At 40.0% G+C, this 22,029-nt stretch overlaps 1 protein-coding gene across 1 annotated transcript; it reads left to right on the top strand.

Moving 5' to 3' along the window:
• Window positions 1-243: 243 nt before the first annotated feature.
• On the top strand, window positions 244-11,777 carry ASCRUDRAFT_10614 (uncharacterized protein; the record flags this gene model as incomplete). The annotated part of the gene is made up of 5 exons (XM_020188647.1): window positions 244-301; window positions 382-433; window positions 1,302-1,464; window positions 2,079-2,116; window positions 11,519-11,777. The coding sequence occupies 5 exons, from the start codon at window positions 244-246 to the stop codon at window positions 11,775-11,777; spliced, it is 570 nt and encodes a 189-aa protein (XP_020044315.1).
• Window positions 11,778-22,029: the final 10,252 nt, after the last annotated feature.

Below are 22,029 nucleotides of genomic sequence, written 5' to 3' on the forward strand. Positions count from 1 at the left end.
TTCTTAACTCAAAAGAGGGCACATGCCTAGTAAGTGCTTGTCGCCGCAGGTTCCTTCTGCTGGATCATCACGTAAAGAAAATTGATCTGCAGCTGTGGCAGCTCAAGACGCTCACTATTGTGATCAGTTAATGTTTGCTCATTTGTTGCAAGTAACTGGCCAGGGATGTTGAGTTTCAAACGAGTCCTTTTTTATACTGGTGAATCCCAAAATATTTGTGACCTCAGATAAAGCATCAGCAATATGACTTCTGATTCAAATCAAAATGCTGCTATAGCTGACACTACAGTTCATGCCAATAGTAAGGGTACACCGCTGCTTTTATATCATTGAGCGTCGGAAAAAGTCCTTTAAGGTTTTATGGTTTGACTTTAACTAAAGTCACTAATGGTTCAATGAATGGGTCCTCCTTCTTCTACGAAGGTGATTGGGAGTCTATGAATGGGCCGATGGCTGGTAGGAGAGCAGCTTATGGGTTTCACGAATCAACCGATGCCCGATCTGCTGTTCCGCTCATTTCCGCATATTTTTATAAACATTTATGTATTTTCGTGCGCTGGGTGCCACAGCTATACCCCAAATCTAATATAGTCTTGCTGCTGGTGGAGCAGTGTATCACTGTTGTCGGATCGTAATAGCCACGAAAGATGTCAATAAGTACTGTCGACTCCAGGCCACCGCTGTTATATTTTTATCTACTGTTATTAAATTTGGGCCAATCGCAAAATTTACTGAGACTGAGTGAGACTGCTCTCCCAATCTTGCTGTCAATTGAACATGATCAGTTGTTTCTGCAAATGCTACACCCTTTTAAGCTGCTGCCAGCTTGCTATTTCTTCTAAGATTCACAGCAGTGTTATAATAAGACCGTTCTTGCTCTCCGCTCTGCCAAAGAAATTGCGTCCAAGCGGTTTGAACATATATGTCGAAGTGCTGGAGTTAAGCATAAGAAGTCATTTCTCTATGAAAATCAATTAAATTGAGGTCTGTGATCCTAACCAAAAATCGTTCATGACGAAGGCCAGCACAACGGTAGGTAGAGCTGCTGTTTCTGATTAGTGGTGAGATGACGGAATGCTGTGGTCAGTGATACTAATTGATCTGATTCCGACCGAAGAAGGCCATTCACTGGCGACCGCTTTCCTACGATTTATTGGAAGGAAATCAACTTCTGCTGTGTTGAACCTGTTTGGATATGCAAGTTATGCGATGAATCCTAAGGAAATCACTCAAGCCAAAACTGGTGATTCAACTATTTTGTGGTTTTCTTTTGTTTTCCACTTTACTAAACACTGCCACAGAGTGTATGATCCTCATAGCAACTTGGTGTTGGTCTGTTTTTCTTGGGGCATTGAAGAAAATAAATTTATGCTTAAAGATCTATCATTTGCTGCCAATAAGCCAACAATTCAATCTGCCATTGTGCTTACATCTACTGCTCCCGGTGTTATTGAGGGGATATCAGTCCACCGCTATCATTGACAAAAATTACCCAACAGCATTTTTGTGCACAATACATCTAGTGATAACTCCAATGAAATTGATGAATTAATTAAGATCAGCTGTGATGATAAATAGAAAAAGGTATGAAGGAGAATGAGTGTGTTTGAAATAATTAAGTTCCATCAACTCATTGCAATGATGAACTTCATTCCGCCAGAACTGGGGCCGCATCTGATAAGGACAATCTTACTAAAACCAAAAACAATTATCAGCTGGAAATCGATGCCGTTGAAAATGTCTTTAAATACTTTACAAATAAACTAAGGGGACTACTAAAGGAAGGAATCGACTGACTTATACACTCTGCGTTCGTATGACGTTTACCACTGTGAAACCAAATGCAGCGAATCCAATTTGGAGAACTTCTTCTAAGTCTAGAGTTCCACCAATGATTGAGTACAATCTGTACTAGTTGACTGATGCTTCTTCTGGAACAAGATTTGTTGGCTGTCGTTAGGTGTTTGGGACGATGTGTGGGCGGACAAGTGATTTTGCCAAGGAAAGTAGTTGCTAGACAAGACTTTCAACTAGAAGATATTGATTGAACCGAACCATCTATCCATTCAATTTATTAGGAAAATGTTCCAGTTGTTCCAGTCTTAGCTACCTCGAAGTCATTCAAATCTCGGCCAAAGGATGTTATAGCTTGCTTTCTTTTTCGCTATGTCAACTCTGAAATCTCCGTCAAATTACGTAGTAAATATTTTAACACCGATCATCCACGGCAAATTGTGGAGACTTCACAAATCAATTCCGCACTAATACAATCTCCGTTTTAATCAAAGAAAGAAATACTAGATGTTGGTGAATCTTCTTTTGTTACAAAAAGCTTCATGAAATGATCAAGCGTATTATCTCTGTACAAGGAGCCGTAGTCCATGCTAGGAATATATGGACATCATCTCATCATTACCGCATCTTCAAACTCAATGATCAATCTGGTGAAATCCAATCTCACTTGATTGATCAATATATCAGAACGTCCAGCAATTTTTGGTCGTTCTGTTGGACTTGATGCGGCTCAAAAATCCCACGGCTTTTCTGTATACATATTGACCACGTGGAGATTGATGGTTTAAAATCATAGAAGGATGTGATTCATTCTGAGGTTCTTCACAATGATGACGCGTAAAAAGTGCTACTTGAAACAGATGGCGCTGAAATAGATGCAAAATACTTATTACGATAGAGAGCTATTGTTCGATTACTGGTTTTGCTGCAAAATATTCACCGACTGATATTCCGAATTCTTTCAGGATACTAAGCTATTTTGTTGGTCCACCATGCAAGACTCATTTAAAAAGTCCCGAAAAGGTCGCATGATATATGAACTGATATCCATCGGTCGTTCCTTGCAAAGCTGCTTTTTCGGTTGAGGCAGTTGAATTATTTGACAGTGATTGGCCTGGAAACAGTGTTGATGAGAATCAGCTGCTGGTTATATGTTTCTCATTGGCAAAAAGCCACGTACTTTGACCCCAAAAAACGAAACCTCACTGCCTCCGGTAAATTGTGAAGCAGAACCCCTTTTCCTGACTGCAGCACTCAACAAGGCTTTAAAAAATTTTGATTTCTAAGTACGATGGTACGACTGCTGAAAAACCAATGACATATTGCGATAACATTTCTCCACTCAACTTCGCTGCGTTTCCTAGCAATCTAAATAGCCAGCAACCACATTTCAACTGGGTATCAGTTTATTCGAGGGTAGTGAATCGTTTCCTTTATCATTTCAAAATTTGATACAATATTGTTGCTGCAGTAATTTTGACTAAAAGGCTTGGCGGCCTTGTTTTTAAATGACTCAATTATTTGTTTTAATGAGTTTACTGCCCATGGTTGCGGTTAAGTCGCTTTTTTTTTCAGGTGTTTCTTTGATGATAACTGTTTCGTTGGTTTATTGTTGATTTTGCGACAGCGCTGTCATACGGAAGTTTGCTCACCATGGCGATGTATTTTTGATCACTGTTTTTGTTTGATTCCTTCATTCATTTTGGCTTCAGTTACAAAATGATATCGTTAGGATTGAATTGTAGTTTTGCTTACATTTCATTTCTTTAATATTTCACTCCATTATTATCATACCACTGTTTGGATCTTGCTGTTATATAATAGTTCAAGATTGTTCTATAGCAGCGGTTAAAAGCTAAGAGGGTTCTCAAACAAGTTTGCAAGGAATCTGTCATGGTGGCCGCGTATCGGGGTTTTCCACCTAAGAAGGAGGACTCCCGATGCCCCATTGGTTGAGAAGTTTGATGGGCCTTGCAATTCGAACACACAGACAAGTCTTTCAAAACCACACATTTTTCACACATCAAGATGGATATCTTCAGAAGACCTCTGTGTGATTTGAACCCTTTGCACGGCCCCTGTGAGCGGATCAGCGGAACAGATTCTTAGTTGCCACACGCGATTACTGATCGACCAAGGCGGGGGTCCTTGGTAAAGATTCTAAAATGTTCGACTTGACTGAGCCGGTCGTCTTACTTCTGGTTACTGATGTAACGCGGTTATTTTGATTCGCCCGCAGATCCATATTTGGTTCTTCGATTTCAGGAACCAGGTTGGGGCTCCTGCCTTTCCGCAATCTTGTCCTGTTCTGAATAGCGGAGGCTGGTGATCTATTGCAACTTTTTCGTTCGATAAAGCATCTCCCCATATTACATCACTAGGGATTGACTACAAGTCTAATCTCACACCCATCATACTTATCATTATTAAGTATTATCTATAGATCGTTTTTGTCATTTAGCTTTTAATCTTGCTACATTTTTTACAGAAAGTAATGGTGCTCATAAAATAACTAAAGTTTTAGTGAATCAATGTCACCTTTCTGAACGAATTTCATTTTGATTATATTATGGATTATCGTGGTTTAGTTCTTCATTTGTTTTTGGTTTCTTCGGATGATTATATCTCTGTTGATTTCCTGTTGCCTTTTCTACAGTGTTGCTACTGATCTCTTTTATTTACTGTCTTAATATCATTTGTACTAATCTTTCTGTCGCACTCCTACCTGTTATTTCACTACTCAAATCAAAACAATCAACTTTGAATCAAAGCCAACTCCTTTATTTAAAGCATCTAGGTTATAATTAACCGCTCGGCAGGGGCTGCATGATTCACATTCTCTAATGATCCACTAATTGCAAGGATATCCGTGCCAATGTTTTTGCCATCAACGATGGTGTCACCAATACCAGCAATGCGGTTGATGAGGAGTTAAGTCTCTGAACCAGTTTCCGTTAGCACAAACATTTTTGGAAGAACCAAAATTAACGGTGAACTGCTTGGAGTTCAACATCATCTTCATACGTGCTTTGAACCGCCAAGCCACCAGCGAGTGGTTCTCTTAAGGTGACGCAGTACAGCGACAGTAGCACAAACTTAAAGTGCAACAGATGATCCAGAGGGGATCGGTCGTGGGCCCGTCCTCTCAATACCCAGGTCTCCGGTTTTTTGGCGGCCATACCCTCTTACTGCTTTTTGGTTTTCCTAATTGGAAGGTTCATTCCTAACAGAGCCCAACGCTGTTGAGCCTCAGAACCCACCATGCACATCATCATCAAGGACATTGTGTATAATTTATCAATCAGTTGCTGCGATTTTCTCAGAAACTGTAAATTTAGTAAGAACTTATTCAGGGAAGGCGGGGTCCAACAGTGAAGCAGCGCAGAAGATGGCAGCAACTTGATCACCATGGTAGGTTTCAGAATATTGCATTGGAATTTATTCAAATTTTTATTGCAATTTCTCTTGCCGAATAGTATGATTGTCACTTACCGGAACAAGTTGACAGTGTCATGAAGATTGCTGGCTCATCGGGAATTGCACCATAAAGAATGCAGATGTTAAGAAGTAGTTCGCGGACATGGCGCCCATAATATAGCACATTATCCAGTTGTGGAGGAGCTAATTCACCACTGTCAAGTGTATGACCTTGCATTTCACTTGTCATAGCTTCGTTTGTGCTGGTTAGTTTCTGCTGTATTGGCAGAGGTGGTTTACAATCGGTGCTATGGCGGTCAAGTGTTAGCTAACATGAACGTGCATTATCGTACAATAGGAGTTGAGACTGTTAATATTCTGACCAGCACACGTACATGTGATCTGTGGCGAGATGCTTTATCTACATAAATGAAGTATAATAATTTTTACAACAAATTCCTTTTTAATGCTCCAAAGACCCACATTCCCGATCATGCTGCAGCAATTTCTTACGCATCATCTGTCTCCGACCTGCCAAGCGTGATTCGCACTTTGCTGATTCTACCAACCATCCCAAAGTTTGATTTGCTGAACAGATGTTTCCCACAATTATTTTCTTAATGATGCACCCACTGCTGGTTCACGTTTAACAGACTTTCTCTCGGGTGCTTGCACTTTATTCCTGAAACCACAAGGACAGAATCACATGAAATCGTTGTCGCAAAAGTCATATTTTTGCTAGTGAACGTTTTGCAGAACTGCCAGATTCTGCTGCATCAAATGAAGCCGAGCACGAGATAATCAGTATAAGTGGAGAGGTATGAAAAAGTAAAACGCAATGAACAGACCGCGACTCACTGTTAAAGAAGGTTTCGTTGCATCGCCAGGCGTCACGGTCGATGACTCCTGGCAAATATTGAAGGACCAAAATACGACATGCGGGACGGCTCCGGGAGGCGTCATCACTCATCAACGTCACTTCAGAGCATGTGCTCATCGTGATCGAAACTGCTTGAGTCCCTGCATCCAAGCAGTCCAATTTGCCGAGCGGACAGCATGAGTAAGTGCGAATAATCGACTCCAGGGCTCTGCCCTACGGCGCAGTGGAATCAGCTCAAATCCCAAATTCTGCTTGCTATTGCAGAGCAATTTGAGGGGACTAAAAAGGTTGCGTTTATAATTCCGGGTGGTTGGTTGCACGACCAATGTTCTTTAGCCCATCAAGAATTGATGCATGGAGTGTTCAATTGCTTTCTGCAAAAATTGATAGCCCGCAACTTCCTCTCCTTCTCTGTTTGCTGGTTTGCAATTACCAATTTGTCTTAGCCATGGCTCGGTCTACAATTGTGGACCCCGACACAACGTCAACAGCTTAAAAAAAGTGGAAAAGAAAAAAAATGAAAAAATAAACTAATCAAACACAAAATCAATATCTTTATACTACCCGCATAAAAAATTTTGAAATCTGATGGGAAGGAAGCATTGCAATCACATTTTATCCGTTTTAGAACAATATTACCTGAAGCTATCAAACATACTTCTAATGATAGAGAATCGCAATTAACAAAAGATAAAACAAACGATAATAATCAGGTAAAATCAAAACCGCAAATGCAGCAATGCCAGATCCATCGACAATTGAAGTGTTGAAGGAATTCATTTAGATAATTGAGCTTTAGAGCACTAAGCGCCTTGGTGATCCTCTTTGCCTCGTTACATTAATATCAAGTCGCGCAGAAATAACTGCACAAACCGCAATCTTTTTGCAAACTGACGCCTGATTGAAATATTCTTGGAGTGTTTGAGCATGGTCGGATTGATAGTGGGGACCATAGCAAATCTGTGAACAACTTAGCGAATTGGTTTCTGAGCGATTCTAACAATATATATTAAAACTTGCGTTAGGAACACCGCTTGCGTCACTGCTATATCCAGTCTGATCCGTTCAACTCCACAAGTCAGCCAAGATGGAGAAACCTGCTTTTTGCTGTTTTAAGCGACTGGTTGTTGATTACTCAGGACCATATCTCCACTAACTGATTTTTGTTTACCAGTGTTTCCAGGACAATCTCGTTCAGGTTATCCAACACCGTGAACAACAACCTGGTCTTTGCGATAAACAGTTCAGGGATTTTTGCTTTAATATTCCCGCCCCCTACTTGCGCAACTTCTATGCATCTGACAAATTGCAGCACAATAAGACAGAGTAACCCAACCGCCAAGCCAATATCATACCGTGAACAACTTGGGGCGAAACTAACGATCTAACTGTTGATCTGTCAAGGGATGACTCTTCAGCTTGTAAATCAATTAAATCAAATTGAAGTAGCGCTTTGTACTGTTTATCCATTATTTGTGCAGAAGCAAAGTCCGGGTCATTTATTTAAAAATCGTCTTTTAAAAGTGTGTCGTCGGTTTTCATTCGTTCAAAAATTCCATCGTTACTTTCAGTAACAAGAAATCACATAAATCGGTCGTGCATTAATTTTGCTTTTCATTTGTCAAGATTGAACATACGTGATAGTTGACGAGCTTGACTATAGCATCTGATGATAAGGCAATAATAATATCATTCACGTTTAATCGAAGGATACAGTCTTGTTTGTCCTTTGAAAGATAAAACACACCATGTTAAGCCCAAACTGATCGATACTGAAAAGGATTGCATAGCATTAAGAATGGCTATGTTAAAACAAAAAAGCGATTGTCAGAGTCCATGAATTAATTGTTGTTAGTTCCAAACTTTCGCCGAATATTGAGCATTATTAAATCCCTGAGGTTGACTAATGTGACGTAGGTGGTCCGTGTCACCATCAAAAATATTGATTTGCCAATTCACTTGATGAAGGTTGAATGAGCCGCAGCTGCATCACTAAATCGGAACTTGCACTGTCATACCTAATTGCAGTGCTGATTGTATTTGTATAATAAATAGCCTTAAGCAGAGCAAAACCCTTAATATCATATCTTGCGTTTGCAAACTTACCAGTCCGGGCTGATATTTTTTTGAACGGCGAACAACAGTGGATATGTTTTTTTTAACTGGTCGACCGGGCAACAAGTAGCTATTGTTTTCAACGAGTTCGTAAAACACTTATTGACAATCTGTTTTACCGATTGAATGGACCATCTGCTTTTGCTCTACTAGAGACATTAACGGCAGCTGGCAATTATGTCAGAAGTGGCTTGTCGTTATTGTTATCTTTTAACTTAGTTTTAAACCACATATGTACTCTTTCGATGTCTTCAAGATAATAGAGACGAAAGCTTTGGTTGCTACAAGTAGGTCCTGATCAAATTCAGCAGCGGTATTAGCATCAACGACAATATCAGCTTGATTTGTGGCTGCAAATGATTCGATTCAATTTCATTTATGGTTGTTGAAACCATCAACATCTTCATCATTTCAGCTGATCTGAACATGCTCATCAACCACATTATTGTTACCAATTGAATTAATACCTCAAGCAGATGCATTTCTGTTATTTTTGTCATTGGTAGCAGTCGACTTTTTATCCCACCTCCGATAACACTAACAGCAATACTTGAGACTCAACAGCAGAAGGAATTGGGTGTTTAATGGCAGAAAAAGTAGGATCTATAAAGAAAATTTGAGTATATTAAGCGGCATCAACGGCGGGCACCACCACAGCTGCTACGAAAAATGATCATGCTGTTGCTCTTTCTACTCATGTGGTAGCGAATACAAACAAAAATAACAATTCCATCACGTAACTGGGATTGGATGATTTGTTTGTGATCATTGGGAAAGAAAGAAGTTGGAAGCTCCGTCAGATACTACACTTCATTTTTATTTATAAACTCATTCAAACAGAGCAGTCAACTAAGATCTATGTTTCAAGGGAATACAATTCATCAGCGCCGCTGCACGCTCGAAGACCTTCTACCACACAAAATCAGGAACATCATCTTAAATTAACTTTTTTTTTGCAACGGCATGCTTGCTGATTTTCAACGCTCAGCATCCCTATTTTGATACGACTTTTAAAGAACTGACTTATTGCGTTTGCTTTTGGTTGATTGAGGAAATATTTTGAATATCCTGAATCAAAAGTGGTTATCATATTTCACAAAATAAGCCGTCTATTCAATTTTGGCAAAGGAAATTCAATATGATATAGAAACATGGGAACTGCTAATGATCGTTTAGCAATTGGAGTGAAAACTACATATTTTAACTGATCATAATCAATGGAGAGAAAATAAGTACTCACAACAACGGCAAGATCTGTCATTTTCCTGAAAATAATAGCCCGAAATTAACCAATGATAGGTGATAATTTTTCTGTAGTGGTGTCATTAATGTTTTGGGTTGGTATTCCTAGGTGAAAAACCTCAGATATTGAAGCAGCAGCAGCAGATAATCTATTGATTTTGTTGATATTTATTCCAACCGTTTGACCTCTTTTTCCTAAAAATTCGAACCACGAGGTGATAAAAAACGAATCAGCAGAAGGGCAAGAAAGCATTGCAATAATTGAAAAGCTGCTTACTTACTTCCCAATACACCTTTGAAAAATACAGCATCATGTTTAAATGAATGCCGGGCCACTTTACTTTAGCCAGTTGAAATCGAAATTACAGTTCAACGATGAGGAGCTTAAAAAATTTTCTTTATTGATGCACTATGAAACTGCAATCACGCTGCTCCTACTTTATACATCAACGATAATGTCACCAATACCAGCAGTCTCACCCTGAGAGGATTTAAACTGCTGAACAAATCTGGTTTAGCACAATTAATTAGGGATGCACAAAAAGCAACAAAGAACAAGTTTGAATGTAACATCACTTTTGCAAGTTCCGTTTGAAGATCAAGGAAACCGCGACTGACTAACTGGGGGGTTTTTAGAACAGCTAGAGAAGAAGAAGCATCGGCAAAAGCTGCTCAACCAGTTCGAGCTGGTAGTGCAGCTAAACCCCTACATGAGACAACTCCGGATCTGTGACATGGACGGCATGTCATTCTTTTTTGTTTTGGCTTCCTGCATTGATTCATACCAACAGTAACGACCGTACTTGAACTTCAGCCACCACCAAAAGCATCACCTTCAAGATGATTGGGCACACTCATTTCATCGCTAAGTCTATTGTTGTGACCGTCACCCAATTCAGTAAAGCCGCATCCCGTAGGAAAAACAGGAATGGAACCACTGTAAAGGTTAGCCGTTAATTGATTGCCACTGTAGCAATTTCCAATGGTCCAACAATATTATTTGAACAATGTGCTCTATTCTGGGTAAGTGGAGAATATACTTTGGCACCTTGCAGTAGTAAGTAACCACGTCATAATAAAAGCCGAATGAACCCCAATAGAGCGACAGAGCTTCTATATGTGACTAATACTCCACTGCTGTTTCACTCGTTGAAGAACACCACCTCCAATAAAAAAGGAACCAGTTCGGTGCAAAGCAAGATATCGCAAATGAATTCCCAACCATCCCAGGCTTTATCTTAATTGTCCTCATCAGCAAGAATAAGCCCTTTTTGCCAATGGATTGAACCAATGTACCAAACTGAATTGCTTTGAGATTGAAGACGGAAGCCCAAAGAGTAATGTTAGCAGCATCCGTTAGTTTCTTTCATTCTTGCGTGATAATATTCAAGATTTGGCTCATATGTGGCTTTTGGGAGTCAACCAATATATTAAGGCAATCAAATATATCAAAAAAATCAACTGAAAAGAGACCGCCAGCCACATTGACAGGGAATTGGATTGATGATAACGCGCCGCGGGAGCAGAAGGGTGACAGACACCGAGGGATCCAATGTATAAGTCCTGCAGGCTCTCAAATGTTCTTCAGATTCAGCGGATGCTTCTGTTCATGTAGCCGTTGCTGATGGCCCCACAGTTGTTGCGTCACTGTTTGGTTGGTCTTCGAGTGTGACTGACATGCGGCTGTTGAATTCCAGCAAGTTTAATTTTCATCCTCGTTCTTTGCAGCTTACGTAGGCTAACGCGGACTGCTTTGCTCACCAAGTTCTGGAATCAGCTCTGGATGCAGGTATTGGTAATACCATCGATGATGACTGAAAAGTTGGTACTGTCATTCTTGCGAACGGTGGATCACTGATGAATGTTTTATATGCCCCCAACGACCCTCCTCAATGACAATCTCTGCTGCTTCAATTGATGGGAGCTTTTTTAATTCCATGATGTTTGCGAATATTTGAATATTCCATGGGCCGGTCAATAAGCGGCTTCAGGATTATAAGGATGTCCCTTGGACCTATTGCCTGGTGGGTTGAGGGGCGAAGGACTTCATGAACCATAATGACATTCAAGTGGGACTATTGCAAAAGATAAAGCTAACATCTACATCATATCTGCTGTTTGGAGATCGAAATATGAGATTTCTCAAAGTGGGAAACTAAACAAAATTAGTAGCACGTCGTCCAAAGACCAGACCGTTATTGCTTATGGTGCTTTTCATGTTGATAATGTTGGGCGTTTGCCATTTGGGTTTTACGAAAGCCGTCGCTACTTTGTCACCAATGACGATGATTACTCGAAATCAGTTGATGTTGTTCCTATTCCAACTTGATTACTGGCTTTAAGCAAATTTCAAGATTATTTTTAATTGAGTTATCAGTTTTTCGCAAAAGAAGAGAATTCTATCTGATTTGATAGTCTGTTAGCGTGCAAGCAGTCAAAAGAAAATTGAGAAATTTAAAGAAATTTACATAAGATGTCAGTCACCTAGAATGGTGATGGAGATGGGGCCGCTGACATTTCTCAAACATCAAAAATGACAAAGGCCAGCACTAGGGTCGTAAAAATTAACGTTGCTGACAAGTTGAGGATTGATGTTCAGACGTGCAGCAGTTTTGAATAATTTGATTTCTACCAAACGTAGCGCTCTGCTCACTACTGCTTTTGAGCTGCTTCATGGAAGCGGAACAACTACCGCCAACATTGAATAGCTTGGATGAGCTCATAATTATATATTTTTCAAACTAATCACCCAAACCACGTTCAGTGAATGAAGTGTTCTTTGTGTGGTGGTTATTTACGAAACAACAAGAAAGACCTGCCACGCGTTCTCCCTTCATAACAGCTATGTCGTTCTCAGATCATTTGCTTGTGTCAAACGCAGCAATCTCTATTTTAAAGAAATATTTATTGGTGCTATTAATTGATCAGGTGCTTCGACAATTGAGGTTATCTTTCCTGCCCCCGCCTTAACAGAAACAAATTAGTCTACTAATAGCAATGAAAAGTGTATCACAACTGATTTGAATCAGCTCACTGATGAGTGGATAACCGCGGTGAAAATGATTATTAAACTGATAGCAGCTGCGATGATGCATCCGAAGCCGGTGGGCAAGCGAATCATTTGATTTCGAAAGGCTCTTTTGCATCCACAGATGACAGAGATCAAGTTCCTGATGCTAGCGCCGGTAATGAAATTGATATTATCCATCATGCTAAAGGTTAAAGAGCTCGTCAAGCAGATCCTGAGGACTCTCACAATGTACCAAAATGATTCAAAATTGATTCCAGCGATTTCATAGAAGCCAAGTCTGTTCTGACCCGTTTGAGCGCTTCGTTGACTGCCGCATCTACAATTGGATCAAAACGTGCACATCAAATTTCATAAGTTGGTTGTCGCTCACAGCATCTGCCATTGCTCCACAGCAATATTTACCCGCTGTTTGATCATCGTTCCGCAAACAGTCCTGTAAGATGTAGTTGGGGGTTGCCAAAGAAATCGGCGGCTACTTGACTTTCTTCTAATGGCAGACTGGCTGTTTAAAGTTACTCACTAATGGAAGGAATTTACCACACTGAATCAATTAGCTCTGTTTTGGGGAATAGAAGTGACTCAGTCTATGTTGCCCCTCTAGCATCAAACTCGTTGAAGGCCCTTAAAACAAATGAGATCACGGCTTCTGGTAATGGTGATAGCTACGCTGATATTTCCATAGCACCATCTGCTAGATGTGCAGATCATAGACATCCTTAGAAGCAATGGATGTCTCACCTTCAATTGAAGGTGCGAACCAACCACTCTTTTTCTACTACAAAAACATAATAAACCCTCTCCAAATGTTTTGGTTTGATGCAGCTTGAAATAAAAATGGGCGCTCAGTTCCTTCGTAAAGCTTGACCACCGAACTCAAAGAATATCAGATGACCATCTAGATATTGCCGATGTATTAAACGCAATGGTGAAAGCGGTCAAATGATCGTACTATCCTTTGTTCGAAATGAAAGTCCTTTGATTTACCCTAGGTGAAATCCATAGACTTAAGCATGTTGACAGTAGCAATGGAATTGCTGTCTACTTTGACCTAGGTCAAGATGATGCCTCGCCAGATTGATGCGGATGAGAGTCTGTCGAGGGTTACAGAAGTAAAGATTATCCTATAAATAGACCACTTGACACAGAAAGATGTGGGTCGGATGCCGACGAGTCATGACTTCATCTATCAACTAGAGGATGGTTCATTTTTGCTAAAACTAATATACCCCATCATATTGCTTTAGCTACTTGGTTCGTCAGTCGTTCGTTTGGAGCACCATGCATCTTCCTGCGAAGGTGTGCTGAAAGAGTGCTAAGAGATTTGAACTGACATCCATTAACTCCTCATAACAAAGGCCCGTCTTCAGTTGGGCTTGGTGAGCTATCTGAAAGTGAATGGGCTGCCGACATGGGTGATGAAAAAACGGTTGCTGCTTGTCATTTCTTTGCAAGTCGTAAAGGCGTACGATGGAAATGCACGAGCCAGAGAGCAGTAGCATCGCTGACCTTTGACACGGATTGCATTTCACTCGCCGAGCAGACAAAAGAGATTTGTTCTCAATGGTGCTCCTCAAAATCATTGGTACAAATGTTGAAAACCCAACACTATATTTTGAAGAAGCATTTTGTAACAGAAAGCATAACCATTTTCTCAATTGCGGAAATCCCAAGTAAGATATAGTTGGGTATCATCTGAATTGAAAGATGTGCCAAGTGGATTGCCCTCTGGCCAGATTTGATAGGAAATGTATTGTTGTGGCGTGCTGGCTAAGAGCCTTAGTGGACCTGTGTTGTCGAAACACTTAATGAACAGCTTCTATAATTCCACTATTGAGTGTTGTTTGTTTGTAATATACTTCATTTTGGCGTTATCTGCTTATTATCAGTTATTTGATTTTGTGCGGCTTTCAGTTTTGTATTGTTAAACATTTCGTTGACTGATCCTCATAATACAATTGTTCAACCACGACAATTTGTCTTAAAATTGCTATCAATTTCATGTGCAAATGGTTTAGGTTTGTAATATAAAGTTCTGGCGTATTCACTTTGTTTTTTAGTATTTTCATGTGTTATTTCTTTTATACTAGGGTCTGAGTTGATTTTATATAAGCGTCGACGGATGTATCTGAATTGTGAAACAATGAAATGGGTGTTAAAATCCAAACGACAAAGCAATCTGACGAACTGGCCCGGGACGTTTTACCGTGACGAAGCAATATAAGTTCCTTTCAATTTTGATAGAACTGAATAAAATGACTTGGCGGAGCAACCCACATGCCCGTGATTTAAAGAAGACCTACTTTGGTTCTCCCAAAGTTGTTTTTGTCCGGAAGGCCTTGGTTGAGATTTGAACCCAATTCCTTGTGTTTGTGAACAAGTCTCTAAAAACTATCTATCTCACTCCCACCAGGCAACTGTTTGGCCAACCGACTCGATTGTTTGCAGATTCACATAAATGTTCGATTTCAAAAGCCCAATCAAGTGAAGACTGGCTACCGATTTGAAGGGTCATGTAGGATTCTCGCAGATTTCTATATTTGGATTGTCCCGGTCTATGAATCGGCTGCTCCCGTGGCTTTCGGTGATCGAAGCCAGTTCTTGCTTATGAAGACTGGTGTTCCACTGTACGTTCTTTTTTCTCATATACTTCTTTACTCTAATATATCATCCCGCATTCGCTACATCACGGTCGTATGGCACTTCAGTACAGGTGCTTTTCCAGAACGCATATGGTGAACGTGATAATGAAACTGCAACTCTCAACGCCAGACCACTCCATTCCAATTATTTGTGAAACACATTTTGGCAAAACAAGCATTACAACAACGGTTTTGAGGAAATCTATCGCAATATTTAAAAGGACTATATTGATGATGAAACTGCTGAGGTTTACTATTTTCCTTTGGCTTCAATTAATAGGTTGTTTGAATAGCCTGTTAATCAAATTACGGAGAAGAACATCAGCAGCTTTAGCAATGGAAAAGTTTTTGCCACTGCTCTTGCTGATGACGCACTCACCTGCTAAATTTGCATCAAGACCGTGGGGTCTGTTGGAATGTCTTCAGAATGCCAGATAATTGAGAATTAAAAAAAAACCCTTTCTGTGATTCTCGACTGTTGAAACTGAATCCATTCCACTCATCAAACCGGTCAGCAAAATTTTGTTTCTTGTAGAGACTTGCAAATTGATTAGTCGAAATCTTGAAAAATCCATTATAAACAGGGATATCAATTGATCTCCAAACCTGGGCGCTCAACCTACATAGCGCAGAACTTCAAAACTCATTGCGACCACGTTTCACTTTATGAGAGTTGTTCAATGTTCATGTTATTGATGCAAAAGTCAATACTAAAAGTATTCATGCTGATAGACTGCCGAAGTCACTTAGTCCTCCAATTTTCAAATATTTCAATAACATTCTTTGTTAATTCAATTGTTGATATTATTGTTATTGATACTTACGACTTTTTACCTTTAAAAATTCATTGCTGGTTCTATAATTTTTTGCTAGTAACGCTACAGAGATGTTATACATTTTACACACTCACTGAGATGATGTTCTTTCTACCACAGTTACAAAGTTCAAGCATTGCTGGGGTTTCTTTTCATTTGCAAAATCTCTACTTTACTATTATCAAAAATTGCATTTCCATGTGATTTGTTTAATCCTCTTATCTCGTACTCGCTTGGTCCTGTTTATAGTTTTACTTTCTATAGGAGTCCATAAGTGAAGCATAAGCAATATTTTAGACAAAAGGGTGTTTGCGAAAATATAGACCGGCCGCTCAACGTTCGCGTCTCCTAAAACGAAACCACTTTCCATCTCTCAATGCTTGAGAATCCATAAAGTCTTTCTTTGTGCAACGCAGAGTCCAGGATTTCAAGTTCACCCAATTTTCGTACCCGAGAACGGTACATTATTCAACGGCGTAATGACTACTAGAACCAACCTCACTGCGCCGGGCAGTAGATTCTTGGGGACACTGTATCGCTGTTGCACCTAGTAGCAGCTCGCCCAAACTCAACGCTTGGCAGCTGAGCCTCTACAGTGTTTGACTACATTAAGCCGATCTTTGGGGTCTTGTTACAATGGTAGAAGTGGCTGCGATGTGCACTCCACTGTCAAAATTGCGCCATCGGTGTGTTCACCTAGTCTGCTCCTGGGAGGCGGTAGGATCTAGCTGAATATCCCATACCTAGGGCTGGCAGTCACTTCCAAGGTTTTAGAATCAAACTTGTTTAGTTGTGTAAAATCGTATACTTCTACCAAGAGGATATAAACCAAATTGCGAATCTTGGCAGGAAAAAGTTTTAGAAACGAATGGATGGGGCCAGTGTTATTTTAAGGACTTCGGTCTTTTCTCATAGCTGCGCAGGTTGGTGAGGTGGTTGAAGACTTAATGAAAGGAGGTACTACTTCTGCGAATGTTGATTTGGACACAGGTACGGTTCCTTTCTGTCAAATTTGCCATACGTCAGTTACAGGCAGATTATGCTTTGCTGAATTAGATGTCGTGAACAACAATTGACTGTAAAGCCGTCAAGAATTACGTAACTAGACATTGGTTTAACTTTCTATAGATTCTGAGGTTCCAATTATTATGATCCGGTCACTCATTTTTGCACGTGGCGTAGAATATTATCCAATAACACCGATTACGATATACATTTCAATCAATTGTTTTGCAATATATATCAAAGGTCCGCGCAGGTGATCGAGCTGCCGCAAATTTCTGCGCTTCTTCTAATTCCTACACCTCCTACCCTCAAAGGGCTCTTACTCAACTTACAGCCCCTCCCAAAAGGGCATTTGCTGATGGCACCGATCTGGAACGTTATGTTGGTGATGATGCTTTTGAGCGGCGGCTGGTTAGAAAATGTTGTTTATGCTCTGCATGGAGCCAATTTAAAGCGAAACACAGCTGCCAAGTATAAAGAGGCCTGGTTTTCATTCAAACATTAATGAGCTTACTTGATTCGTGCGTTACTGCTAAATGAAATGGTTCATCGATTTATGAATGTCTGGAAGCGCCATCTCCATTTGAGTTCAGTACAACCAATTGAGAAAAACGTTAAGCAAACAATAGAGAAACTGCTACAAGTGATCTCGCCAATAACAATCTGATTTCAGCTACTGGTGAGTCAAGATGGAAGTATTGTATCAACAGAAGACGGATCACAACTATTGATTAGTCGGGTAGAAGAGGGGCGTCCGCAGCTTTTAGACATCTTCAAGTTGGTACTGCAGTGCTAATAACCGTTGATGCAGCTGATGAGAGTTCCAATTTCACACCATTATTGATGACTACTCAAGCCACTCTATTGTAGTTCCAAACAGTACGGAATAATTTGCTGATGCCTGCTTGGTATGATTTACTAAATCTGCTCAACGATTACTATATAGGACAGTTTATTATACATAAGATGATAGCGAGTTCGCAATAAAACTGTTTAAAGGATTTTGCCACCCTGAAGGAATCAAATACCGAATGTCAGCATTTGATCAATAATAAAAATGTGGTCGCTGAAGGTTGGCGCAGAACAAACCCAACAAGAGCCATGAAATAATTAATGAAAGGGAATGCTTGTGAATAACTAAGGAATGAACTTCAGATGAGTCCAGTCCAAATGATTAGCTCGATTACTACCAAACAAGGTGCTCGGCGGACGACTCCAATTCAGTAGTTTTTTAAAAGAAAATCAACTGCCGCCATGTTCAAGGTTCGTGGATGCGCTTGAAATGCGACGACTTCCAGCCACATCGGGCAAGCAAGAATTGGTGATGGATTTGTCTCCGGTGTTATCGATGGAACAACATTAGTAGAATGCCCGACAGAGTGCACATTCATCTTTAATGCCCTGTTCTTGTCGTTTCTGGCTGTTGCGTTGATGAAAACCCACTTTTTTGGAAATCAATTGTTTGTTGCCATGAATCAAACAACTTGGTCTCCGGTTAAAGTCACACAAATGCAACTGTTATCATGCTGGAAAATGTGTCCACTGCTGTCAATGAAAAAAATAACACTACTTCAATTGCTTCAGACGATACACCAAATAATATCTCCATTGAAGAAAATGAATATATGAACATCAACTCAGATGTCCAAGAGAAAGGTAGGGTCGATGACAATCAATTGCGCTCGAAGCAAACTGTTGCATTCACTAATAATAATTATATAGATGCTGATACTAGCAGTGGTTTTGAACTCAATAAGAATACACTTGCGGCAATCAAATGAGTTTGTCAAGAGGATCATGATGAGATTGAAAATTTTCTTAAATTCTGCAAAAGAGATTTCTGAGATACAATTCAAGACCTATCTCCTCTGACATGCTTTGCTGCTGCATTTAATGCTGCAACTACCGCTGAGCTAGATCTTGCAGAGACAATCTCCAACGATGATTGTCAATCAGAGCTTCAGGCAATGATTAAGTACGACACTCACCTGCAAAAACATATTCTTTCTGGGAAATCATCAATTGGCTGTCGATAAATTTTGACGATCATCATAAATCCATGTGGTGATAGTCCTGAATTCATACTAGTTGCTCAAAAGCTTTTCAGCTTAACGAAATACATTATACCAATTAGTTTGGTCCTGCAATTCGGTACTATTGGAACGAGTCATTCTTGCTGTTGCAGCAATAGAACGACTCATAGTTCATGAAATTGATGTGAAAACAGCATTTTCTCATCGTGATGTCGACGCTAAAATTTGCATCATACATATATCTGGCTTTGATATTACTCAGTATCATCTGAAAGGTTGTACGTAGCACAAATCATTCTTTGGACTTTACTAATTTGGGTTTCATTGCCACAAAAAAATTCATTAGGCTCTGCACTGTTTTGGGTTCCAAAGACTGTTAGCTAATCAAGGTGTGTTTTGTTTCACCAATACCATCAGCAATACAAGCTTCGACCATATGTGGATGACATTTAGTTTGCCGCATCATCTGATTTAATAGTCAAACTGATCAAATGTTATTTCATTTTGTTACTCAAAGTGATGGATCATGTTGTCATTCTGGGTCGCTGAGTTAGAGGTGGTGTTGATTCGAGTAACGACGATATTTCAGTTTCTATGGACAAAGATTAGAATATAGTTACTCTACGGTTTGGAAAAACCAAGTCCAATTCGCTGGCTGCGTTGAGGAAGAGTCAGTCATAGGAAGTATTTTCGAAAGAAGTGGATTACAATTAACTGGTGACGAATCATCAATCAAAAAACCAATCGTTGGATGGTTGCTTCTTTCAGTAGATTGTTTATGGTGCAATATATTTTTTACCTTCCAGAGACTCAGTGAGTATCTTGGTGCACCATGCAACATCGATTATTGTTGTGCTAAGGGGGTGTCAAGATATTTACGCTCAAACCGGTTAACTGATGATTACCAAGCTGCTTCATCAGTTGAGTTGGTTGGATAGTCTCAGATTGATTGCGCCGCAGAGACTGAAGATCGAAAGACAGTTGGAGGTCTCACGTACTTTAATATTCAGAATGCGGTTTCTTGAAACTCCAAGAGGTAGCCTTCTGCGGTCCAGCTGACTTGTGAAGCTGAATAGATTTCACTCAGTAAAGCAGTCAAAGTATCAAAGCTCCTATTGCCGCCGTCTAAATATATTCGTTTCACAGTTTTCACCCCAATTATCCACCGTGATTACAATCCTGCTGTTAACTTCCGTTTCAATTTCACCAAATGTTAGGCCTCTAAGCGTATCTCAATTTCGTATCACTTAATAACCGAGTCGTGCAACGACCCATATAGTATTGCAGAAGTTGATAGTAATTGTAACGTTGCAGATATGTTATCAAGTGCGCTAAGCGCTCCAGTGTGCAAAGTCTCTCTACAAATTGCATTGAATTTGTCTTGTGGTTCGCTTTGTCTTTTGCCGTATGCGCCGTTCGTTTTTCAGCGGATCATTATCACATTCTTAATTTCCTGTTGGTTATACTACGGTCTTGTTTTACGTTGCTTTTACTGACAAGTGGTTTACTATTTTTACGACGATCACAATTTCACTAAATTAAGCGTTTTCTTTCAATTTACAACATTTTTTCGTTCGAATTAAAATGTAATGTCATTTGCGCTTCATTTGTTTAATTTTAGATTTTTGTATCTTTTTCTTCCTTTTAGCTTTGGATATAATGCAATAGTCAAACTTCGGAGCATCATCAGTAGTTCAAAAAAATGAGTGTTCCTGAACAAACTAAGTGACGAAATTGCCGGGTAACGTTCTTGAGGGACAACGCAATAGAGCAAGTCATGACTCGTTCCTTCAACGGTTAAAGGGTCCCAGTTAGTGCAACGCATTTGACTGTATGTCAATGATAGGCAATCTTCTCACCCCACGATGATTTGAGTTAGACGGGTGATGTTGCTATTCAATCGCTCTTCACTGCGCCCGTGAGGGAATCTGTGAAAACCATGTGATCTTGTCGCACAGGCTATCCGCTCGGCGAAAACCAACGGACGTTTGACGCTCTCTGGATTGTTCCACTACTTTAACCCGGGTATCTCCTGTCTGAATACGTTCTAGCGAATCCAAGAAGAGATAATAATATTAAGAAATATATAAAAAGAAAAGACGTTGATGAGATGACCAGCGCCCTTAACGGAGTTCTCAGATAAATCACGGACCGTCGAAAAAGCAGAACGGTGACAGACACCGTGGGCAAATATGTGGATATCCGGAGTTCTCACAAAACTCCCCTTAACGCTGTATCCAGAGCTCAAACGATGCAGTCGATGTATCCAAGCATTTTCGAGAGCCTGCATACGACACTTCTCATTGGTCGAGCAGTTACAGGTGTGAGTAGAAATCATGGTGAGCCGGGTTCTGCTCACTGGGGCAGGGAAGAGGGATCCAATTTTAACGACCCCCATACAAACGAAAATCTATTGAGAGAGCAGAAATGAATAGTTTTGAAATACTGGCTTGTCGGTTGCACCGAAAAGGTTTTCCAATTTTTCAATCAATGAGCCACGAAGTCGTTCTTTGGTACTGCCGTCAAACACGTTCGGCGGCCTGGCCCTTCAGTTGTTTGCTTGAAAACGCCCATCTCCTTAAGCAAATGGTCACGCTATGATAATCGAGTGTTACATAAATCCAATCACAAACCAAAGAAAATTGAATAGACGAATCAATGATTCGACAAATACATTTTTATAGCAAGCACTTCGTAAAATCAACAGAAGCGTCTTGTATTAAAACCGTAACCCACCAATACATACATTTATAAAGCATGAAGAAGTAACAATACTACCGCCAGTCAAACCAGAGTATATCAACAATGAAGCATAACTATATCAAATCAAGCAAAGATAATATTCAGATAGAAATTCAGCAACGTCCACAACCAAAACCAAAGCTAACAACAATTGATTCGTTGATGGAATTTATTAAGATATTGGACGAACGCAGCCCTTATGATTTGGTCAAGCGATCAGCAACCTCACTTTTACTATTCAATCCTGGAAAAGTAAGAGCAACATTGCTCCACCTTTTCATAAGCTCAAAACTCATCCAAATATGCTTGGTGGTTG

This window comes from Ascoidea rubescens, assembly GCF_001661345.1.
Source record: "Ascoidea rubescens DSM 1968 unplaced genomic scaffold ASCRUscaffold_22, whole genome shotgun sequence".
Classification (NCBI taxonomy): Eukaryota; Fungi; Ascomycota; class Saccharomycetes; order Ascoideales; family Ascoideaceae; genus Ascoidea; species Ascoidea rubescens.